At 38.1% G+C, this 25007-nt stretch overlaps 1 protein-coding gene across 1 annotated transcript; it reads left to right on the top strand.

Annotated features, from left to right (window-relative positions):
• The first annotated feature begins 8835 nt into the window (after positions 1 to 8835).
• LOC127643059 (melanopsin-A-like) lies at positions 8836 to 24631 on the top strand. The gene is made up of 9 exons (XM_052125608.1): positions 8836 to 9084; positions 14463 to 14596; positions 14720 to 14923; positions 16365 to 16536; positions 16628 to 16783; positions 19388 to 19495; positions 19875 to 20028; positions 21543 to 21662; positions 23243 to 24631. Exons 1-9 carry the CDS (start codon positions 8951 to 8953, stop codon positions 23582 to 23584), a joined length of 1524 nt encoding a protein of 507 aa, XP_051981568.1. The 5' UTR covers positions 8836 to 8950; the 3' UTR covers positions 23585 to 24631.
• The last annotated feature ends 376 nt before the right edge of the window (positions 24632 to 25007 follow it).

Below are 25007 nucleotides of genomic sequence, written 5' to 3'. Positions count from 1 at the left end.
GAGGTCATAAATGCAATAATTTGTTTCTCGGCATCAGCAACAGAGAGCATGTGTCGTAATTATGCAATATTTCTTAGGTAGAAGAACTCTGTTCTACAAACATTGGTAAAATTGATTTTCAAAGGACCGATTGGTATCAAAAAGTTCTTTGCAGTTCTTCAATCTATTTCGGCTGCCTCAATTGCTTCCGTCTCTATATGTGATCTCAGACAGACATGATGTTCAGTGGAGGCCATGACATCTGTTGCAGGTCTCCCTGTTCTTCTAATCTAATCTATTCTATTTACAAATGTAATGTTTGGGAGTGTAACATGTACATTTCTTATTGACACACTAAAGCTGAAGATATAAATAACCATCTTAAGATGCTTATGCTTTTGTAAAACATCTTTTGTGCCTGAGACTTTTGCATAGTACTCTCTCTCTCTCTATATATATATACACTGTATGCTTAAATCAACATGAACCAGGATTAATAAATGCTGTAGAAATAGTTTTAGTTGTTAGTTAATGTTAATAACTGTTATAACAATGTTGATAACTGATGATGATGGGACGGGTGAGGGGGTTAGTGTTTGTTCACTGTCCCCCACTTTGCTCTGTAAATTTTCCTGCTTTTTTTTGTGCTTAGCCGGTCACATGCCAGATTAAAATTATCAATGTTTCAAAAGTATGTCAACAAGATGTAAACATATGTGTTAACATGATTTTAATGTGAAAACATCGCTTACTAACCTTTTCTATGTAAATAGCCAATTTAGATGTAATGTCACACCTTCAACCCTAATACAACTGAAAAATTACAATTTTAACAACTTTACATCTTAAATAATACATTTATTATTAATAGAATTAATGTGTGCTTTTGTCAAATTATAAGTTTCACATTTCTGCTTTTTAACCCTCCAAAAATTGGTCCAATTCACTTCCGTTGTGTGTGCCTTACTGGAACCTTGATTGTTGCTTTCTTTTAACGAAAAGGAGGGACGGGTCAAAATTGATTTTGGTGGTAATCAACATTCTGCCACAAATCTGTCGATTGAGTTTAACTTGTATTGAGCCCGGAATATTACTTTAAAGGCAGTAATATGAAAATCAGAGTACATGAATACATTTCTAATATTGTAATCTGGGATTACCCATTTCTCCCTGACACACACAGGAACGTGTTTTGCCTTTTCAACACAAGATGTCAGTAGGAGACCTCAGAGGAAACTATGGTAATACACTCACAACTGATACAGTGCACTACAGAGCTAGAACATCCCTGTTTTTTGTTGGTTTGTATTTGATTCCTATGACACTTGTCAAATCTGCTGCACTTACTATGTGAAAATATTCACCGTTCTTTCATTGTACTTGTGTGCATTCTCATGGGAGTCACAAATCTGGTATCAAATTATTATCTTGTGGCTTTCACTCTTCCCCATATAAGTTGATGGAGAGCTTTAAAAAGTTTACTGGCCATCGAAGTAAATGTCTTTTACTGAAAAAACATGTCCATGTTTTTGGACATGTAGCTTGGTAATACCACAGAGGATTCTTGGTTTAGCGAACACATAGCAAAAAGTGAGAACATGCGATTGTTACCTTAAAGAGCTATTTACACCTGATGTTTAATAATGACATTTGTATGTGTTACCATGTTTTCAGTTTTCAGTTTTTACAGTGCATGTGAATACATTATTGTCACGATCCCCTGTTGTCTGTCCCGTGTTTCACTTGTCAACTGTTGTAAACTACACTTCCCATAATTCCCTGCCCTCATCATTGCATGTCATTCATTGTTCTCACCTGTGTCTCGTTTGATCATCACTCTCCCTGTGTACTTAAGCCCCGTTGTTTGTTCAGTCCCGGTCGGTCGGTGTATGTAGATGTTTGGATGTGTTTGTTCATATGTAATGTTACCTTTGCCCTCCGTGGATGTTTCTCCAGCCTGTGTACTCTTTGGATGTTTTTCGTGTTTTTGTTTTGTTTTCCCATCGTGGACGTTTTATTTGTTCCAGTCTTGTTTGTCTTCATCATTTTCAATAAAAAAACGCATTTAGATCCTCACCCCTCGTCTGCCTTCTTAACAATTATATTGTATGTTGCCATGCAGTGGTTGGCCTCTTTGCTCAAAGATGGAACCATCTCAGTGAGCTTTGGAAAGTTGTTTTCTTCGTCGGTTCTGCTATTATGCGGTGTGCCCCAAGGGTCCATTTTGGGCCCTCTTCTCTTTTCACTTTATATGCTCCCCTTGGGTGACATTTGTAAGAAATGTAAGATCTTCTACCACTGCTATGCTGATGATACACAATTTTTTCTACCAGCTAATACTGACAGTAGTTATCCTTTACGACTGTTTTGAGGAGATCAAATTTTGGATGTCTAATAATTTTTTTCAATTAAATGAAAGCAAAAGCGAAATTCTGATTTTAGGCCCCTCCAGGTCTCCATCTGTTTTTAATTTAGGTTCACTTTCTGCCAGTGTTCAACCTCATGTAAGAAATCTTGGAGTTACATTTGGTTCGTCTCTAAATTTTGAGAAACAAATCAGTACAGCGGTAAAGGCCAGTTTCTTTCATCCGAGATCGGTTGTGAAATTAAAACAGTTTCTACCCCCGAAAGATGCAGGGACTGTAATCCACGCTCTCATAACATCACGGCTGGACCACTGTAATTCCCTATACTGTGGCCTGCCTCAAACTGCGATATCTCGCCTGCAAATTGTCCAAAATCACATTTCTCCAATTTTAGCGACTTTACATTGGCTTCCTGTAAAGTTTAGAATTGAGAATGGCTGTTTTTTGTGTACAAGGCTTTATCTGGTATCACACCAAAATACATTAGTGACCTTCTGATTCCTTACTCTCCCTAAAGGGCACTTAGGTCTAGTAATCAGCTTCTCTTAACTGTCCCATGTTGTCACTGTAAAACTAAGGGTGGTCGGGCCTTCTCTGCTGCTGCACCTAAACTTTGGAACAGTCTGTGCCCGTAAATATGAGGTTTACTCCTTCCCTAGCCTGTTTTAAATTGGCTCTTAAATCTTATTTGTTCTAAATGGATTACATGGTCATTTTCAGCCCCCAACAGTTTAAATATTTGGGGCATATTTGTCACTGTCAGAAGCATTTTTGCTACAAACACAAATTTCTGACCATGGACTGAAAGCACTCTGGCTGTAATATGGATTACAAATTATGAATAAATCTTTAATTTGACATTTAAGAGACAACTTGCCCCTTCAACTAAAGCTCTCTGATTGGAAACAGTAAAACTGATTACACTGAATCCTCTAATTGAGATAAAGAAGCAAATGGACCTTAAAATAATAGTTCATGTTTTACTAACCTTTTCTCTGCGCCATAATTTGTTTTACACGTTTCTCTGTGTAAGTGACCTAAAATACCTTTTTTTTTTCTTTCTCAGGTTGACATATTTTTCTGCATGACGCTGATGTTTAAGCCGAATATGGGATCAGCAAGTAATCAAAACTATTTATTCCGGCTAAAAATTACATGACCATTGTTCTTGGCCTGAAACCAGAATAATCCCAAGAAAACTAAAGATTAAGACACAACATGACCCTGCGAGCAAAGTTTAAAGCCATGGTAAATTACACTTTATCATTTTTCACAGGGAAATAGAGTAGCGGTCATGTGGAGGCTGAGCTTTTAGGAAGGCTTGAAGAAAGTGGATTTATCTCCTTCCAAAAATAATGCATTCCAAGAAAATCGGTCTATCCCTAAAGACCAGACAGACATCCCTGCAGAAATTACCACAGAACCTTAGAATGTGCATGAAAGCTTTTTTTCTATATTCAATGCAAAGATTTAATCCTATTCAACCAGCCCAGTAATCCCATACTGCAAACTGATGGTGAATAAATTTGCAGCATGAAAGGAATAAAACTGCTTATTTATTGTTGAAATAATCTCAGTTGAATTCTAGAAGTCATCTAATACTTATATGACAAAGAGTTAGAGGTACTTCACAAGCACTCGTAATGGTTGTTACGTCATTCTGTACTTTTTTTCTATAGTTTTTTATGTTAACATGCACTAGATGTCCTTGGCTGTTGCACTGTTGCATCTTGTGCAAGAGTGCTGTGTCAAGTTAAAAGAGCTTCAACTTTTTTTAAATAAGAACATGTTGGATCTGAACCACCCTTTATTATAAGAAATGATGCTTTACTACATTAGGGTCCTGATCCAAACAAATAAATTATAAAAATGATTTTATTATGTGAGAAGAAATAGACCTTGGAGTGCTACCAGAGACATGAATCTAACTCAGGGATATAGAAAATTGGTTGCATGGGACAATGATCAATTATGCAGTTTATCAGTCATTATACAAAGATATTGACTGCAAAATGCTGTGATTGACCAATCAGAATCAAGTATTCCAGTGAGCCACGTAATAGTGATAATGCTACATTCACAGCAAATTGAAATTACAGTAATTTCAAAATGACTGCTCAGAGACTCTACTCTGTGCTGTTCGTTTCCTTGGACCCAGAAATGATTCATTTCTGTGGCAACGCTCATAATGTCTACATTGATCCTTGTGCAGTTTTGAATTCAATGCATCCATTCATTCAATATATATATATATATATTCATCCTAATAATATATAATCAAAGTTGTGATGTGACTTTCTTTTCCAGCTTTAATACCTCCCCTCCAACCACCTTCTATATAGAGAAACCTTTTCCAGTCAATTCCCGATGAATCAAATCAATCAAATTCATGACATATCAAATAGTAAAATGTGTAAAAGTGCATATGTATTGTGTCATAACCAAAAGCACAAAAATTCTGTCATCATTAACTTATATGTTGTTCCAAACCTGTTTGAATTTCTTGCGTGGAACAAAAAAAATATAGGCACAAAAGGGAGGTGCACAGACATTTTCGGGGGCAAGTGCTCAAGTGGAAAAAAGGGCACTTCTCATAAATGCTAAATATATTAACACAACTCTGACTTCCTTACCAATTTATTTTAATTCCCTTACACTGGGGAAACTTCCAAAATACACATTTAGATGGTGTTTGTTTTAAGCCTACTACCCTCCATCAGTTTAGATTTCTTCTAAATTAACCAAAACAAGCTAATATGCATATTTTTGACATATTACATATCATATATTGCCTTAGCTGAACTTTAGCTAACTTATTACATTAGCTATTAGCTCAAGAGTCATGCACGTTAGCAAGACACAAGTTAACTATATTTGTCTTTTGGCTAATTAGCTGTGAAGTTGAAGCACTGGTAGCTTAGTCTTTTGTTCATCACCACTCACCTCCACACAAGCCAAGAAAAACACAACTGGGATAGGAGCTGGGAGGGGTGCTGTCTGCCGCGCAAAGACAAGGAGAGAGGGAGGGAATAATCTGAAATAATCTGAAACTTCTATTTACATTAATTCTGTTGTGAACGTAAAGTAGCATGAGCGTTTGGTTTTTGCACCTTGCACTAAAATGATCACCATCTTTCAATAAAATCAAACTCATAATGAACATTCAGAGTGATTATATGATGTAATTGTTATTGCTGGTCATCATTCATGCCCCCATAAATCCATTCTGCAATTTAAAAGACATACTCTTGATTAAACAGAGATTTAATTTGATGTCAGACACATTTAGATCATCATTACATTAGAGCATGATGCACCCTGTTTATGAGCTTCCTGTTACTCTAGCAGGATCATGTGATGAAGACAGACTAAAGAGGCTTATTTCATTTCATTTATTTACATTTTTTGCATCTAAATATTTCAACCATGCAATTAACCCAGAATCATATTCAAATTCAAAATGACTGAATAAGCTGAAACCAATACTTATTATGCCTTCCCTTCTTGCAACTCTTATTTTATATTCTGTATTTGAATATTGAATATCTGCCGCACCTCAACCGGTGCCTTCTGTTGTCCAGCAATGGGGTCATCAGCTGGGAGCCACCTATCACGCATGGTTCGCCCCATTAATCCCAGAACATCTCCTGGTGGTGATGAGTAGACCTACCTGTTAGAAAAAGTCAAGCTATCAATCTCTGCCTACCACCCATCCAGTGCCTATATTTAAGACTGCACTAGCCGGCCCTTCAATGTCTAACATGGCCAGGTTTCGCTCCCCCCTCACTCAGTCCACTTCAGAAACCCCCAGTCCAAAATAAGGAACTTTTGATTCTTTAATTCTTAGAACACCATGTACTGGCGCTTTAAAAAGCCAAGAAACCAATATGGTGATCTGAAAAACATTGTGTAAGGCAGTTCAATGGAAAGGAGGAGGCGAGAACCGGCTTGAAAGTATAAATAATAGTTTAATGAAGAAATCAACCAAAAGACAAAAACACACACATAGGACGGACAGCTGCCTGTAAACGCTCTCTCTCTGTTGCACCACCGTCCGCAGTCGGCCATAATCCCTCTCGGAGGCTTGATTAGCCTGATAAGGGACCGGGTGTGTAGAATCACGACCCATCCCCGCCATGCGCCCTGTCACACATTGTAACATCAAGAATAGGCTTAATATCCAAAGGACCATATGGTCAACTGAAGAAGAAAAAAAAACCCTACAGTATACAACGAAACATTTATTTAATGACAATAGTGCAATGAACCTATTCATGAGCTTGAAAAATCCTCACTCTCAGATTAGAAATTCAGATATCTTATGTTTAAGGTTAGTTAGATTGATTCCGTGATCTATTGTATAATCTCCTGGATGCTGTAGTGTTACTGTAAGCACTGTTGTCATATAGGCTGAATTAGAGTAATGCTGTTATTTTCAGTGAGGTTTTAGCTCAGATTTAGGATTATGGATAGAGGGGTATAATCCTACATCTTTCAATCTCACAGTGTGCTGTTAACAGCCAACTCATCTCTCCGTGGAGAGACCAGAACTGAAGCCTGGATTACGATGCTGAAGGAACAGGCACACACTCTCTCCAAGGACTCACTGTTAAGCTTTATTTGTTTGCTGGTTTGCATGGTCACAGTAATGACAAAATGTTAAAAAGAATGTTTTCAAAAAAAGTTGCCTGTGCGATGCTAAGGTGTTCTATGGAGTGGTTTGAAGGACGTTGCTATGCAGTTGCTAACGTGTTATGGGTGGTTGCTAGGTGATTAAAATGGAATGCACACATTCTAACTTTTAAATGGAAGCAGCCATTCTGGATTAGTTGTTTGTACAAATGCGATTGCAACAGAATATTCATTGTTCATGGTGAACATTCAGGTTGACTGTCACAGGAACATTGCCGCAATCCACACTAGTAAAGTTTGACCTCAAACATTCCTGATGTTCTTATAGCTCAGGGGAGCATGACCTACTGCTGCCTTTCCTGTTAAAATCCTGATTCTCTCGGAATCTCCTTCTGTCACTCGCACACTCCGACCCGCTTACAAATGACGTCACATCCATTACAGACTCCATGAACACATTAGCGATGAAAGAGGCTGTTATGTATCTGACATCCCTATTTAACTTCTATTGAATTTTTTTCTTCTCTTCTTGTCTAGTCCCTTTTTTCTCTTCTTATTCTATTTAATTTTTCTTTTCTTCTCTTCTCTTCTCTTTTTCTTTCTCATCTTGTTTTGTCTCACCATCCTCCTCTCTCTCTCTCTCTCTCTCTCTCTCTCTCTCTATTTTTCTCCTCAACTTTTTCTCTTTCATTTGGTCTATTGTCTCACTATCCTCCTCTCTCTCTCTCTCTCTCTCTCTTTTTCTCCTCAACTTTTTCTCTCTCATTTTTTCTATTGTCTCACCATCCTCTCCTCTCTTCTCTCTCTCTCTCTCATTTTTCTCCTCAACTTTTTCTCTTTCATTTGGTCTATTGTCTCACCATCCTCTCTTCTCTCTCTCTCTCTCTCTCTCTCTCTTTTCTCCTCAACTTTTTCTCTCTTCATTTGGTCTATTGTCTCACCATCCTCTCTTCTCTCTCTCTCTCTCTCTCTCTCTCTTCTCTCTCTCTCTCTCATTTTTCTCCTCAACTTTTTCTCTTTCATTTGGTCTATTGTCTCACCATCCTCTCTTCTCTCTCTCTCTCTCTCTCTCTCTCTATATTTTTCTCTCTCATTTTGTCTATTGTCTCACCATCCTCTCTTCTCTCTCTCTCCTCTTTTCTTGCCTTGTTCTCTCATTTGATCTCTTCTCTTCTTATTCTAAACATTTACAGCACTGAATATATTGGAGAAAACATTGAAAACAATAGTTAAATATGCACACTAATGACGATGCAATAAATGACACACACACACACACACACACACACACACACACACACACGCATTGGTGCAGCTATCCTTATGAGGACTTTCCATAGACATAATGACTTTTATACTGTACAAACTATAGATCCTATCCCCTAAACCTCACAAACAACTTTCTATCTTTTTACATTTTCAATAAAACATCGTTTAGTATGGTATATCAATTATGGGGATACTAGAAATGTCCTCATAAACCACATTTATAGCATAATACCCTTGTGATTACCAGTTTGCAACCTAAATAAAAGTCCTCGTAAACCACTTAAACACATACACACACATGCACATGCACACACACTGTCCTGACTAATGCTTTTCATTTTTGGAATATAACCTGATCAGATTAAGAAGCACCTCCTCTGAGATGAGCATGAGATCAGTTTAAAGACACAGAAAGAACAATGGGCGGATGAACGGATAGATAATGCATGGTAGCTTCTGCTGTCATGTGATCCAAACAAACTGTTCCAACAAGTAGGTCGCTGCGTGTCCGTCTGTTGCTGTTACTGTCAGTGAATAACTTGTCTTTTCATAAACTCTCCTGGTAAGGACAGAGTGAGACACAGACAGAGAGAGAAAGACAGAGAGGTGGTGATGGGGGAAACAGAAGACAGGGAGCATGACACAGTCTGTGGTCAGAGTTAGTTTATGTGTTATTTTACAGTGTTTGTTCTTGTAGTTTGGTGATGGAGCCCCAACGGCAGATATACAAAAGACTGGACATTCCTGACCATGTGCATTACATCATCGCCTTCCTCATCCTCATCGTCGGCACTTTGGGGGTGACAGGCAACACACTGGTCATGATCGCTTTCTACAGGTATGAATAATCAGTAATGCATCTGAATGTTCTCCAGCCGTTGTGTTGTGAAAAAACTAAACCTGTTGTGTGATTTAGCCAATTTTAGAAAAAGTTTCTAACGCTTTCTAATAATTTGCATTACCAACATTAAATTATATTTGGTTTAATGCTTAAAATGTCATTAATGTGCAATACATTCCGGCATATTTTGTCCATCGACTTTTTATTATCACTAATATTTTAGGTTAAAATAAAGTATCTATTTTGTAAATGTGTATAAGTGTGTATAAGAACAAATGAATGTCTTTGGCTTGTCACCATTTCTTTGAAGATGTTTATTTAATTCCCCTTTTTCCTTCACTATAATTAATTAAACAAGTGTCCTGAAGTGTGCCAAATGAATTTGAAATGAAATGAATATTATTTTAGAAAAATGTATAACCCTAGTAATGTACTTAAAAGTAATTAAATTATTTGAAAGTCAGTTCTTATAAACTTAATTCATTACACTACTTTTTTTGGACCAAACAGTAATTAGATTACAGTAACTAAATACTTTGTGATCAGATTACACCCAAAGTACCCAAAAAATACCTCAAAAGTATTTAACATTTTTATGACGTTCTGGTCTGGTTTACATTAAATAATATATATAAAGCACTGAATATATATATATGTATGTGTATATATATATATATATATATATATATATATATATATATATATATATATATATATATCCTTGTTGCATCCTTGTTTGTTTTGTTGGGGTATATATATATATATATGCACATATTAGGGCTGTCGATTTAATGCGTTAATTCAGTGCGAATAATTTTATAAAAAATAACGTGTTTAAAAAATTAACGCAATTAACCGCAATGCCCCCGGACTGTAATAAGGAAGATTCCTGAGAAATGCAAGCTTGTAGTACCACCTGTTTACTCCAGAGGGCAGTACGTGAAATTTCAGCTGTGTGGCAACACGCCGTTTATACAGTGAACAAAACACATTACGTTCAAAACACTTGATGGAGCGCAAATCCGAACTAAAGGGATCTCAATATGTGTTATAACTAGGGCTGTTAATCGATTCAATCGCGATTAATTAATTGGGACACCATGTAATTAATTCCATAATAATCGATTGACAGCCCAAATTCATATACATAAAAACATATATATATACACTCACCTAAAGGATTATTAGGAACACCTGTTCAATTTCTCATTAATGCAATTATCTAATCAACCAATCACATGGCAGTTGCTTCAATGCATTTAGGGGTGTGGTCCTGGTCAAGACAATCTCCTGAACTCCAAACTGAATGTCAGAATGGGAAAGAAAGGTGATTTAAGCAATTTTGAGTGTGGCATGGTTGTTGGTGCCAGACAGGCCGGTCTGAGTATTTCACAATCTGCTCAGTTACTGGGATTTTCATGCACAACCATTTCTAGGGTTTACAAAGAATGGTGTGAAAAGGGAAAAATATCCAGTATGCGGCAGTCCTGTGGGCGAAAATGCCTTGTTGATGCTAGAGGTCAGAGGAGAATGGGCCGACTGATTCAAGCTGATAGAAGAGCAACTTTGCCTGAAATAACCACTCGTTACAACCGAGGTATGCAGCAAAGCATTTGTGAAGCCACAACACGCACAACCTTGAGACGGATGGGCTACAACAGCAGAAGACCCCACAGGGTACCACTCATCTCCACTACAAATAGGAAAAAGAGGCTACAATTTGCAAGAGCTCACCAAAATTGGACAGTTGAAGACTGGAAAAATGTTGCCTGGTCTGATGAGTCTCGATTTCTGTTGAGACATTCAGATGGTAGAGTCAGAATTTGGTGTAAACAGAATGAGAACATGGATCCATCATGCCTTGTTACCACTGTGCAGGCTGGTGGTGGTGGTGTAATGGTGTGGGGGATGTTTTCTTGGCACACTTTAGGCCCCTTAGTGCCAATTGGGCATCGTTTAAATGCCACGGCCTACCTGAGCATTGTTTCTGACCATGTCCATCCCTTTATGGCCACCATGTACCCATCCTCTGATGGCTACTTCCAGCAGGATAATGCACCATGTCACAAAGCTCGAATCATTTCAAATTGGTTTCTTGAACATGACAATGAGTTCACTGTACTAAAATGGTCCCCACAGTCACCAGATCTCAACCCAATAGAGCATCTTTGGGATGTGGTGGAACGGAGCTTCGTGCCCTGGATGTGCATCCCACAAATCTCCATCAACTGCAAGATGCTATCCCATCAATATGGGCCAACATTTCTAAAGAATGCTTTCAGCACCTTGTTGAATCAATGCCACGTAGAATTAAGGCAGTTCTGAAGGCGAAAGGGGGTCAAACACAGTATTAGTATGGTGTTCTTAATAATCCTTTAGGTGAGTGTATATACATACACCTATTCTATTCTACTCAGTCTATTCTAAACTTTCTCAGTTGGCATTTATTTATACTGGTTTCATTTTTTTTTTCCATAAAAGGAAGCACTAAATGCATTTAATGATGTCATAATAGTTAAATGCAGGTTGTCTCCTATCACTTACATATTGTAAAATTATATTTAAAAAGACATATCTTCAATGTGAGACAGTGGAAGTGTTTTGCTGGTCTTTTTTAGTTGTTGGACGGATTGTCTCTCCCCAGCTGTTAGATAATCCCTCTGTCTCTTTTATGATACTGTCTTTAATTGTTTTAGTGAACTGGGTCAGTGCCCAGCGATCACTGAAATACAGGGAAAGAAAGGTTCTGTTTTCTTTTTACTCTGGCCATTTGCTCAGATTAAAATTACACATTCAAAACACCCTGCGGGTCACTAGACAACCTTAATCCTCATTTTCTATAATGGTTTTTCCTTTGAGTTCAAAAAAGGCCATTGATGCTGGAAATAGGGAAAATGGTGAATGAGGTGTGGATCACATGTTGATGCATTGCCATAAATGGATGCAATCATCGTAATCATGGGCTTCTGTAGAGTGGAAGAAAATTGACTGCTCTTCCAGGAATGCTGGAAATTCCTAGAACTGCAGCACCATCATTGGAAAGAACTGCAACGGCTCTTTTGACCTGATTGATATCTGCTCAAACTAATTTGACTCCTGCTTTGCCAAAAAACTCATCGTCTTTTCTTGCTATTGTAAGAAGTTTGCTCTCGCATTGCTATTATTAGAGGTATAGAATTTGTATCTCTACAATGTGATGTTTCTTATTACATGATAATTACAATTTAATAAACAACAAGATTAATATGAATATTTGTGTATAAATATATTGTCATGTCATGATAACAATATTTTCAACTAGCATTGTAATTGGGTGTTCTTCAACTTTTGACACTTTCATGTCTCATGGGTTGATTTTTACTAAAATGAACAGATTTTTAGCTTTTTTCTTTTTGTTATATGAAGGTGTCATTAAAACTGATTTGGAAACTTTTACCAGGCCTTCGTTATTTATTTTTTGGTACTTTTCAAATGCCTTTTACATCTAGATTTGACTGTTTTTGCTACTTTTTGCCTTGTCCCACACACAGACTTTAAATATTTAACAATAAAATGCATTATAAATATACACATTATTACATGTTTAAAAGTATGATAATCTAAAACAAAGATGATGGAAATGATGCTGTGGAGCGGGAAAAAATGACATGAATCTTTTGTTAATACAGCCGTGGCCAAAAGTATTGGCAGTGACATCAATTTTGTGTTTTGCAAAGTTTGCTGCTTCAGTATTTGTAGATTCTTTTTTCACATGTTTCTATGGTATACTGGAAAACAATGTTCACAAACAAGTTTCATAAGTTTTAAAGGCAAAAACACTCAATATATGCAAAGAGTCAATATTTACAGTGTTGACCCTTGTTCTTCATAACCTCTGAAATTCGCTCTGGTATGCTGGATATTAGCTTCTGTGCCAAATCCTGACTGATGGCGATCCATTCTTGACTTATTAGTGCTCGGAGTTGATCACAATTTGAGGACTAACCACAGGTTTTCAATGGGATTAAGATCCGGAGAGTTGCCTGGCCACGGCTCCAAAATTTCAATGTAATGATCACGAGCCACTTCATTATCACTCTTGCCTTGTGACATGGTGCACCATCATGCTGGAAAATGCACGGATCATCACCAAATTGCTCCTGGATCATTGGGAGAAGTTGCTCTTGCAGGATGTTTTGATACCATTCTTTATTCATGGCAGAGTTTTTGGGCAGAATTGTGAGAGAGCCCACTCCCTTGGATGAAAAGCAACCCCACACATGGATGGTCTCGGGATGCTTCACTGTTGGCACGACACAGGACTCATGGTAGCATTCACATTTTCTTCTCCGGACTATCGATTTTCCAGATGTCCCAAACAGTCGGAAGGGGGCTTCATCAGAGAAAATATCTTTGTACCAGTCTTCTGCTGTCCAATCATTGTACTTCCTGCAGAATTTCAGTCTGTCCTTGATGTTTTTCTTGGAGAGAAGTTGTTTATTTGCTGCCCTTCTTGACACCAGGCCATTGTCCAAAAGTCTTCACCTCTGTGCATGCAGATGCACTCACACCAACCTGCTGCCAATATTGAGCAAGCACTGCACTGGTGGTGACACGATTCCGTATCTGACTCCTCAGGAGGAGACAGTCCTGGTGCTTGCTGGACACTCTGTTCTTGATGATCCTGTAAATGGTTCTTTCAGTTGTAATATTCTTTGCAGCAATTTCCTTTCATGTGAGGCCATTTTGATGCAAATCGATGAAGGCTGAAGGTCTTTCTTTAGAGGTAACCATTGCTGCAAGAACATAATTATTGGAAGCACTTCTTCCCTCCTTTTATAGCAATCAGTCTGCTCTTATAATCCAATCAGAATGATCGAGTGATTTCACCTGACTAGTACTTGTTCACATTTTCCCATTTGCTGCTGATATTAGTGAAATTATGTTAGCTGGTCATTTTGTGCCAGGGCCAAAAAACAGAGAAATTTGCGTTTTTGTGATAGAGTTAGATAGAGTTCATTTTTTTGGCCAATGAAGCTTTATGCAATGATTTAAAATGCATCTGATCACTCTGCACAATAATCTAGAAACAATGTGAATCAACACCACAACAACTGAAGCAGACACATTTGCGAAACACAAAAGGCTCTACTTTCTTGAAGTCCACAGAAGTGCCCCAAGTTATCGAATTACACCAGTGCCAGAAACACATAACAGTTAAACCCCTAATTAAAAAGTACTAAGATGATTCCATGGTACTTTTAAGTACTTTTTTGGTGAGTCATATAACAGAATTGTAAATTGTGGAACAGTGGGACAATAAAACTTGATTTACAAGCATGGTTGATTAAGGAATGTCTTTTAATAAGAAATAAATGCGTTTTTCTTTATTACAGCAATAAAAAGTTGCGGAACCTGCCAAATTATTTCATAATGAACCTGGCAGTCAGTGATTTCCTCATGGCCATCACGCAATCTCCAATCTTCTTCATAAACTGCCTTTATAAGCAGTGGATGTTTGGAGAACTGGGTAAAGTTACCAGTTTTTAATGAAATATAGGCCTCCATTCTTACACTTTAAATTACACTTAATTTCTTGTTTTAAATGTATGTTTACTGCAGTTCAATGTTTACTCTGTCTTTGTTTCCGTAGGATGTAAAATATATGCATTCTGTGGTGCTCTGTTTGGTATCACCTCTATGATAAACCTGTTGGCGATCTCTATTGACCGTTACCTGGTCATCACCAAACCGCTGCAGACCATCCAATCGAATTCCAAACGCAAAACCTTTCTGGCCATCCTGTGCATCTGGCTCTATTCGCTGGCCTGGAGCCTCGCACCGCTGATTGGCTGGAGTAAGTTTTAAATAATCTAATCCTTTCTGAAAATGTTTGTCATTTATGGCTATAATAAACAAGAAAATAGGGATATATGAATATATGTAGGAAAACATTTATGTATTAATTGCATAATGTGGCGTGCCATCGTGCTTTCATTTCTGGAAAGGTTCTGATTCAAGGAATTAGCCAAGTCGCCATTGTGTATTTTAGCAAGACACCCAAAGAAATCGTTCACCCAAAAATCGTTGAAAGCCACTAAAACACCATAAATAACATGAGATTTCAGAGCTTCGTTGGACAGAAAGATTTTCAGTAAATAATGACTTCGATTTTGGTCTGTTCCTCACACAGTCAATATCGTATGACATTTACATTACATTTATGCATATGTTTGATTGCCTCATAAGAGATATACAGTCAGTTCATACTTTTATCAAAGCGACTTTCAGAGCCCTTATTACATGGACAATCCCCCGGAGCAACCTGGAGTTAAGTGCCTTGCTCAAGGACACAATGGTGGTGGATGTGGGGATCAAACCAACAACCTTCTGATTACCGGTATGTGCTTTAGCCCACTACGCCACCACCACTCCACTTCAAAAAGACTTGGAATATAGTGCATGGAGTTGTATGGACTACTTTTATGGTGTTCAGGGGCGCATTAACGCATAGGCTTATATGGGCTGAAGCTACAACTAGTACAATGGGGGTGGGGGTGTTCGCGTGATATGTACCTGAACCAATCATCTGTGTTCCGCAACTGCTTTTGGGTCCTTTAATAACGTACAACGTGCGAGTAAGGGCAGCCAGTGGACTTCCTGATGCCCTCCAAGGGTAAGATGTTGCCCCCCTAGTGAGTTGGTGCCCTATGCAGACTGCATAGTCTGCTTATAGGGAGTGGCGGTACTGCCCATGGGGCCCAGCGGGAGACACAGTAGTTGACATGGTGACAGTGCACAAGCGTTAAAGGCGTCCATGCAGTGCTTGTTCAATACACAGCAGTTGCTGCACGGAGCCTCAGCGAGCCCATGGGCCCAGATGTGCCTTATAGTGTCCCTGATGGTGTTTTGTCTTATTTGGAGCTTAACAGATGTGGTCACTATGAGCTGTCGTTGTATTAAAAATTATTTTTGTGTTCCACGCACACTAAAACACTAAAGTCACAAGGGTGAGAAAAACATGATGGCATTTTTATTTTTGGGTGAACTTACTCTTTAACCCCAGGTTTCATTAGGTGTTTTTCCCTTCAACAAGTGTACTACAGGGCATTGTGGTCAAAAAGTATTTGCTAAATGTCTACTTATTAGATGTCAGAAATAGAGAGGTTGAACTAAACACTTTCTACAAGTCGCTCCCTTTGCAGTGTGTACTCTCTGGTACACACTATGGAATATATCAGCAACATCATGCTTATTCTTGTACTTAATGTAGATGTCTGATGTTAATGCTCCTGCAGGTTCCTACATCCCTGAAGGTTTGATGACATCATGCACATGGGACTACGTGTCGCCATCTCCGGCCAACAGGAGTTACACTATGATGCTCTGCTGTTTTGTCTTCTTCATTCCTCTGGCCATCATACTTTACTGTTACCTCTTCATGTTCCTCTCTGTACGACAGGCCGCCAGGTCTGTGGTCCTCGCGTCTCTTCCAGCATCTTCAGTTTAATGATTGCTCATTGAAAAGTGATTGGCTGTAATTTCTGTGTTTCGTGTTTAGAGATTTGGAAAGGCTGAACTCTCAGAAGTCCAGTTTTTTGAAGCAGCTGTCAATGAGGAGTGAATGGAAACTGGCTAAAATAGCAGCAGTGGTCATTGTGGTTTATGTCCTTTCCTGGGCACCTTACGCATGTGTCACCCTCATCGCCTGGGCAGGGTGAGTACTGAGCGTGTCGGTGTTACTACAGTAATATGCTATTAATAGTACTTAATAGTTACCAGGGTCCAAGTCCTGAAGAGAGCCGAAAGTGTCGCAGAAGCACCACAAAATGATGTGGTTTCTTCGGCAATGGTATTTTTCGTCTCACATTTGCTATTATAAAACTATTGGTAAGGTTCAGGTTTAATCTTTAGGGTAGGGAGGTCAGTTTTGTTGATTTAAAACTTGATAGAGTATTAACCATAAAAGCCTCATCTGTTTGGGAGAACATTTAACACGCTTTTAGCGCCACACATTGGACATTTCACCTAGGAACTGCCATGATGCAGAAAATAATTTTTGCAGAAATGTTGCCACAATAATGTAATTTTCATGAGGCTGGACTGTTGGTGTAGCTAGTCAGATCCGCTTCAATATGGTGATCACAATGAGTAAACCTCAGATCATCAGATTTATTAATGAAGAAGAGCAGTGTGGAAGCACAGGTCATGTAAAAAACAAAACAGTGTTCCTCTGCCAGTAACTTGCAGTTTTATGTTTCAACCACAGATGAATTATGTAGTGTCCCTTTAATATGTCGCTTTTTCAAATGGGGAAGGAAAAGGAAAAAGAACATTTTGACAGATTTAGCTCACATTTGGGGACTTTTTTGTCTACAAAGTAAAGGGAATATTATAAAACATGCCTGCTTGTCTTAGACTTTGTTCAATTATCTAGCTAGCACATAACTACTTGTCTTCAGTAGGCATCACATGCCCGTAGTTTGGCGTTCGACATTCGGTTTTGCTGATGTAAGGGACCATCTGAAAACTCCACTCTCTGCGCTAAAACATAGGCGATGTCTACTCATTTATTCGATTCACCTGCAAGTTATACATAAAACAAGCAAAAAAAAAAACAAAAAAAAAAACCTGTAAAATCCATTTTCACATTCAGAATGGTCTAATAACTTCCCAGAGGACAGACAGACATACTACATGTGGTATTATTACAGTATGATCAATTATATAAGTACAGTAATCAATTATTTTAGAAAAATATTCACTAAAATTCACCAACATTATGTTTTCTCATTTTAAAGGCTGTGGTAACTTCCCCAGAGGACATATGCACTTATTACAGGTCCAATTATTACAGTATCATCAATTATATAAGTACAGTAATCAAATATTTTATAGAAGAAAAGAAAAAGAATTCACCAAAATGTGTAGTTTTTTATTTTTTTTAATTTGAGTGATTTAGTAAGTCCTTCTATCCTCTAAAATGTATTACTGTACTTATATAATTGATCACATTGTAATAATCTCACCTGTAGAATGTCTGTCTGTCCTCTGAGAAGTTATTAGAACATTCTGAATGTGAAAATGCATGTTACAGGTTTTTTTTTTTTTTTCCATGTACAACTTGCACGTGAATTGAATAAATGAGTGACATCTCCTCTGTTTTAGCGTAGTGAGTGGAGTTTTCAGACGGTCCCTTACATCTGCAAAACCGAACGTCGAACGTCAAACTTTACCGCGCTAAATCAGTGAGGCCAACGACATCCAGCTGGATAGTGAATATGGCGCGAAAAGAGCAGAAGAGATGGAAGAGAAAGAAGGCAGCAGCGTCATTGTCGCAGAATATTGAATATGTTCTAAAAGACTGCCAAACAGGGTACGGTTGTTATACTTGATTAGCAAATTGACATTGTAGTAAATGTTTTCAGTGCATCAAAAAGCATGCTCGTTAAGATACCAGCAGACAAGCTAATCCAGCACAAGTGAGTGCATAAAACGTCACCAAAATGAAGTATTTGAACCTCATAATTAAATACAAAATGAGGGGGAAACTGCAAAAAGGTCCACTTAAAAAAAAATAACAAAGCAGCCCTTTCCACTAGGCTGGCTACGGGCCCGCATCAACATTTGCGTCACATGTGAACATATGATCTGTAAAATGATGGTTTAGTACTGATGTTTTGACCATGTGATGGGAGTCAAAACAACAGCTCACTTGTGTAAGTTTTTGCCCAAAGTGCACTTATTACAGGGACAATCCCCCCGGAGCAAGGCACTTAACTCCAGGTTGCTCAAGGACACAATGGTGGTGGCTGTGGGGATCGAACCAGCGACCTTCTGATTACCAGTCATGTGCTTTATCCCACTACGCCACCACCACTAGTTAAGTCAGTTTCTGTATGCACACACCTTAAAGCCTTGACAACAACAAAGTTACACAAAAATTTCATATTCACCTATATATGATGCAGTGAATCAGTATACTGATACTACATACTGGATGATACATATAGTACTTATCTTCATATCTTGTCAATGTTATAGTGTCTGTAATCTGCAAATCCCCTGATTTGATGTATCTCTCTCTGGTTAGTGTGTATACAGTATGTCTTTACTTGTGTGTGTGTGTGTGTGTGTGTGAAGCTCAACTCTACCATATCTCTTAAGCTCAGTACAGCTGAGACAAGTAGGAAGTGATTATAAAATATTTTAATCTGTCTGTAGGGTTGTACTGCTTTTCTGCTGTGCTTTCTCAAAGACTTACATGTGTTTAAGTGTAACCTATATTTTATTTGAAACCCTTTTTTCTCTCTTGTCTCAGGCATGCAAGAATTCTCAGCCCTTACTCAAAAACACTGCCAGCAGTCCTCGCCAAATCATCTGCCATCTACAACCCTTTCATATATGCAATAGTTCACACCAAATATCGGTAAACTAAACATCCAACATAGCAAAAATACATAATACAGTTGTTGTTTTTTATTACTGTACATGCAGTTTTTACGATTTAATATTCATTGAGAGACTACATGGAATATTTGTACATTTAAAGTAAAAAATATATATATTTTTATATGTATATATTTGTCACGTTTGGTCTATTTAAGTATCAAAAAGTTTATTAAAAGGGCAAAGAATTGTACATCAGATAAATCTTAATGTTGGAGAGAAGAAAAATGGGCATACTACCCAAATGCTAATTCATACAATGCAAAAGTATTTACATACACAGAATAATAGTACATATATTTATATATGTATCCCCAATTTTTCATCAATACAATGGAAATTCATCTGTCTCTCTGCAGAGCTACATTAGCTGAGAAGATACCGGGTTTATCTTGTCTGTCTCGCTCTCAAAAGGACTGTCTCTCTTCCTCCATTAATAGTGACGCGTCAGTTCAGGACACCAGTATGAGCAGACAGTCTTCTGTCTCCAAATACAAACTCCACACAACCACGGTCAACTCCTGTAATATGGTACTGTACAACAGGCTTGTGTTCTCATGGCTCCTACACACTACACGACTTTCAAAGACGTCGTATCGTGGTACCGTTCATATTACAAAACTGTCTGTCTTGTCACTGAAGTCGTAGCGTTTTCAAATTACACGACGATTCGGCGACAGGGGTGAACACACAAGACCTTTCATTATTGACGAATCCCCGAAGACTCTGCCTGGACTCCAAATTACATTTCACAACAGAGTACACGTGAGAAGTGATACGAGATAGGAAAACAAATGCATGATCAAATGTTCTGCATTTCAGAATATGATGGGGATGTTTTTAATCATATATTTTATTGGTTACAATATGAAAAAGTACCCCCTACTGAAAAATCGACCTATTTGCTAAGCTGACTGCCCAAGAGAATTGGCAATTTCTCTCCAACTCTTCTCTTTCTCCACCCGGTTGTGGGACAGTTCAGATAAAACCTTAAATAGGCGCTGGTGCTCCTGCCAATGTTCCACTAATTTTTCCTCCATTTCTTCGGTCCAATGTGACTTTCTTGATACACGCAGACATGCTAGTTGATGTTCTGTTGCAGGTACATCAGGACTCCTCCCACTGAAACTTCCCGTGCCCCGTTTCTTGCTCTCTCATTGGCTGTAGGTCAACGCTGCTGTTATATTCAGCGAAAACATATTTCACACTGCATGATTTGGAATCGCAGACAGGTCCAGATATTTAACATTGTAGATATCTTGCTGACATCGGCGATGCGTTGGCGATTCTCTCAAATCGTGTCTTTGATAGTTCATATATTGCGATCGTTGCTCATGTGAGCGAGCTCCGATTTGCCCACAATTTTAGGCTTTTGTCGGCGATCTCCACAAAATTGTCGGCGAGCGAAAATCTGACTTAAAATCGTGTAGTGTAAACTCAGCATTAAATGACAAATGTGGTCTAAAACCATCAAATGATCCCAATCAGACCAAGAGAGAAGGTTCAAAAGCAGATATCCATATGAACACTACGATATTACAGACTTGTTTGGTCTTGGTTTGATTAGGTGCTAATTTATTTGCCAAGAACGAAATGAATTGTAATTTTGAACCATCTGTTTAAGACAAAATTACTTTAAACAAATTAATCATGGGTTATACACCTGCAGGGGATTTGTGCACTAACACCTATAGCAAAACATAAATCAAAAATATAAAGAGTACCATTACATTATTTTTGTATTTTTGACACTATCTTTATTCTTCCTAACTTCACTCAAAAAATACATTAGCCTGTTTTAAAGATTTACACATTTCAGTTTCAAAATCAAATTCATAAAAATTAAAATATTTAGTTTTTTTGTTGCATTTCATTTAATAAAAGATTCATTCAATTTGATTGAATTTTGCTATGAAATTGAAATGCGTAAATCTTAAAAAATAAATAAATATTACATTGTGTAGTAGGTGCCTAGTAATGGATCTATATTTTAGGATGCATGTGTGTATGTGTGTGTGAGATTGCAGGTAATGGGAGATGTACAGCTGGACCTGATGGAGAACAGTACAAACATGTCCAGAGTGCCATTTAGAAGCTCTTCCAAACTGAGAAAAATCGTAAAATGCTCTTCGCTGACGATGGAGAAGGTGAGATTTAAGTCACATGCATTAAATAAACGTTAAACCCCAGTAGGGAAATTAGTGTTGTGTTGGCTACGAAGCACATAAACAAATAAAAGTACATAAACTATGAATTTGTGTTGAAATAATGTAATTATGTGAGAAGGAACCAAGCGTGCCGCACAAGCCCTCAAAAGTGAAGCCAAAACGTCTCGATCGCCCCCCGGTGACTGGTCCTAGTATAGGTCATAAACCCCGCCTCCCCATGTTATTCAACAGGACGTGAGACCAACTAAACAATTAAATTACACTTCACATATCTTTTTTCCAAAGATAGTTTCTGTCATTTACTGTCGTTTCTATCACGTTGATGTCATTTCAAGTGTTTGTTTTCAAAATAAGTTTGTTTTTAGTTGCTATAAAAACGGTGCTGTGACATCATGATTGACAGCTGTGATTGACAGGTTCTCTGAGCGAAGTAGTCACTGAAGCACCAACTGACTTTTTTTCGGGATCTTCGGAGGACTGAGGAGATTGGAGCTTTAAATTTAATATCTACATTTCTATAATGAATTATTTCAATTATTTTTTGCGATTGATTCAGCGAGAGTGAGGGCGGGGCCTTGATTTCGCGGCTTTACTTCCTGCTCACTACTGCGCAGGTCTGGTCCCAAGATGTCTGCGCCATATCGGGACACTGGCGGCTTCAGTTCTCACCAATGGAAAAGAGCAAAGGGGCGTCGTCCATCTTTTTTTACAGTCTATGGAAGGAACAATCGCTGAATTAATCGTCCAGTTTGCGTCGGAGTTCTGTTGGTGTTTGTTTATTAAATATTGACCGTATGAATGCTCATTATCCAACATATTACAAGACTACTTGCCAAATAAATAAATGGACTTCAAATGTTGATTTGCATTGAAATTATGTAATTATGTGAGAAGAAATTAATCACTGAACAGCTGTAAATAATGACTGCTCATTATCCAGCTCATTAAAATACTACTTGCCAATTAAATAAATAATATTGATTTGAGTCGTAATATAGGTAAATAAACAGCTGTTTATCTAGCTATTGTTTTGCCATCCCTTCTTCGCCCAACAGTAGCTCCACCTTTAGTTTCATAACAACGTCCAGAGTTTAATTTTCAGCAGGTTTGATGTTCAAGCCAAACGTGTTTACCGCTTTCATTTAGATTCACATGGGAAAGAAAAATTACAAATGGGATCGCTCAAATATTTTCCCTAGGCAACACTGATATTAACTAGAGATCAGATTGATCGTTTACTTGAGTCACATGTGTTTCCTCTAGAGTTTCAGAAGTGTTCACGACGATGTCTCAAACTGAATTCAGATTTGCCGAGATACCAAAGTCTGCAATCAAAAGGCCGAGATCTCAATACAAACTCAAAGATTTCTCATCAAATTCTTCCAAGACCAAATGACCTCAGCTGTACTATCCAAATGAATTGTATAGCTCAGTGCTGCTACTGTACATCAACAATCGTCTCATTTGTCTTTTTGTTTTTCGACGGAATTTTAGAGGAAACATTTGAGACAAATTTAATACTTAAATGAATCATAACTGTATGTGTGTGTGTTCTGTAGCCTCCAGTACAGATCAAAGAGTCAATCAGCCTTTGTGAACGGGATCTCGTCTCTGGATCCTTCGCCATGGCAACTGCACCAATGGTTGTTTACACTAAGAAAAGCAGGAGTGTCGGCATGACCTCTGACTCTCCATTTCACCCAAAGAATGACTCTGTGACCCACAGCTCATCTGATACTCCCAAAATCATCATCAGTACGGCCTCAGAGAGCAACCTAAGAGAAGATATGGTGCACAAGTCTAGATCTCACCATCAAGACTCAAGGAACATAATGTTTGACCTCACGCACATAAACTGCCCAGCAGAGTTAGTGGAGACTATGGAAAGACTCCTCACATGAGCTCTCAAGTCTTTTCACTTGCTACTGTAAGTCTCATCAGTTAAGAATAGCTTGTCCAGAAAAAGACTTTTTAATAAACTGTGGTTGTTATTAGCCGTTTACCTCCAATAGATCAAATATAAATGTCAGTTTCATCTTGAGAAACAAACGGGACAAAGAAATGATTGAGTTCACTGACTACATACAGTATACAGCAGCAATCATAGACAACTTGACTTTTGTTCTTTATTTATTTCGATTCACAAGTGTTTTTCCATTTTCTGTCATTGGTGCTGCAACACTTTAGATGATATCTCTGTGCTCATAGTGAAATCTAACAAATCCAATGGAACTTTAAGCCAATATTACTGTGATTTTTAACTTTATATTTGAACAGTATATTTATTGTTTTATCATTTAAAACCTTAAAACAAACTTCTGTTTGTGAAATGTTTTGCTTGAAGAGTTTGCCCTCCTTTGCCAAAGGAAAGGATTCTGGGTTCAATGCAAGTTATGCCTCCTACACACCACACGACTTTCAAAGACGTCGGATCGTGGTACCGTTTATATTACACAACTGTCTGTCTTGTCATGGAACAGGACGAATCGGCGACAGGGGTGAACACATTACAAGACATTTCATTATTGACGAATCCCCGAAGACTCTGCCTGGACTCCAAATTACGTTTCACAACAGAGTACACGTGAGAAGTGATACGAGATAGGAAAACAAATGCATGATCAAATGTTCTGCATTTCAGAATATGATGTGGATGTTTTTAATCATATATGTTATTGGTTACAATATGAAAAAGTACCTCCTACTGAAAAATCTACCTATTTGCTAAGCTGACTGCCCAAGAGAATTGGCAATTTCTCTCCAACTCTTCTCTTTCTCCATCCGGTTGTGGGACAGTTCAGAGGAAACATCAAATAGGTGCTGGTGCTCCTGTCAATGTTCCACAAATGTATTCCTCCATTTCTTCGGTCCAATGAGACTTTCTTGATACCGCAGACATGCTAGTTGATGTTCTGTTGCAGGTACATCAGGACTCCTCCCACTGAAACTTCCCGTGCCACGTTTCTTGCTCTCTCATTGGCTGTAGGTCAACGCTGCAGTTATATTCAGTGAAAACATATTTCACATTGCACGATTTGGAATCGCAGACAGGTCCAGATATTTAACATTGTAGATATCTCGCTGACATCGGCGACATGTTGGCGATTCTCTCAAATCGCGTCTTTGATAGTTCATATATTGCGATCGTCACTCACGGTAGCGAGCTCCGATTTGCCCACGATTTTTGGCTTTTGTTGGCGAGCAAAAATCATGCATCAAGCTCAATCAACAGAATTTGTGGCATAATATTGATTACCACAAAAATAAATTTTGACCCTTCTTTTCTTTAAAAAAAAACACAAATCTGGGGTTACAGTGAGGCAC

Source organism: Xyrauchen texanus, chromosome 4 (genome assembly GCF_025860055.1).
Source record: "Xyrauchen texanus isolate HMW12.3.18 chromosome 4, RBS_HiC_50CHRs, whole genome shotgun sequence".
Lineage (NCBI taxonomy): Eukaryota > Metazoa > Chordata > Actinopteri > Cypriniformes > Catostomidae > Xyrauchen > Xyrauchen texanus.
The sequence above is the reverse complement of the archived record's forward strand: the minus strand, read 5'-3'. Positions and strand labels throughout refer to the sequence as shown.

Excerpts from the sequence above, each read along its gene's own strand:
- LOC127643059 (XM_052125608.1), top strand. The coding sequence starts at position 8,951 with ATGGAGCCCCAACGGCAGATATACAAAAGACTGGACATTCCTGACCAT. Across the intron at positions 14,924-16,364 it reads CGCACCGCTGATTGGCTGGA|GTTCCTACATCCCTGAAGGT; the intron begins GTAAGTTTTAAA and ends ATGCTCCTGCAG. Across the intron at positions 16,784-19,387 it reads ACCCTCATCGCCTGGGCAGG|GCATGCAAGAATTCTCAGCC; the intron begins GTGAGTACTGAG and ends CTCTTGTCTCAG.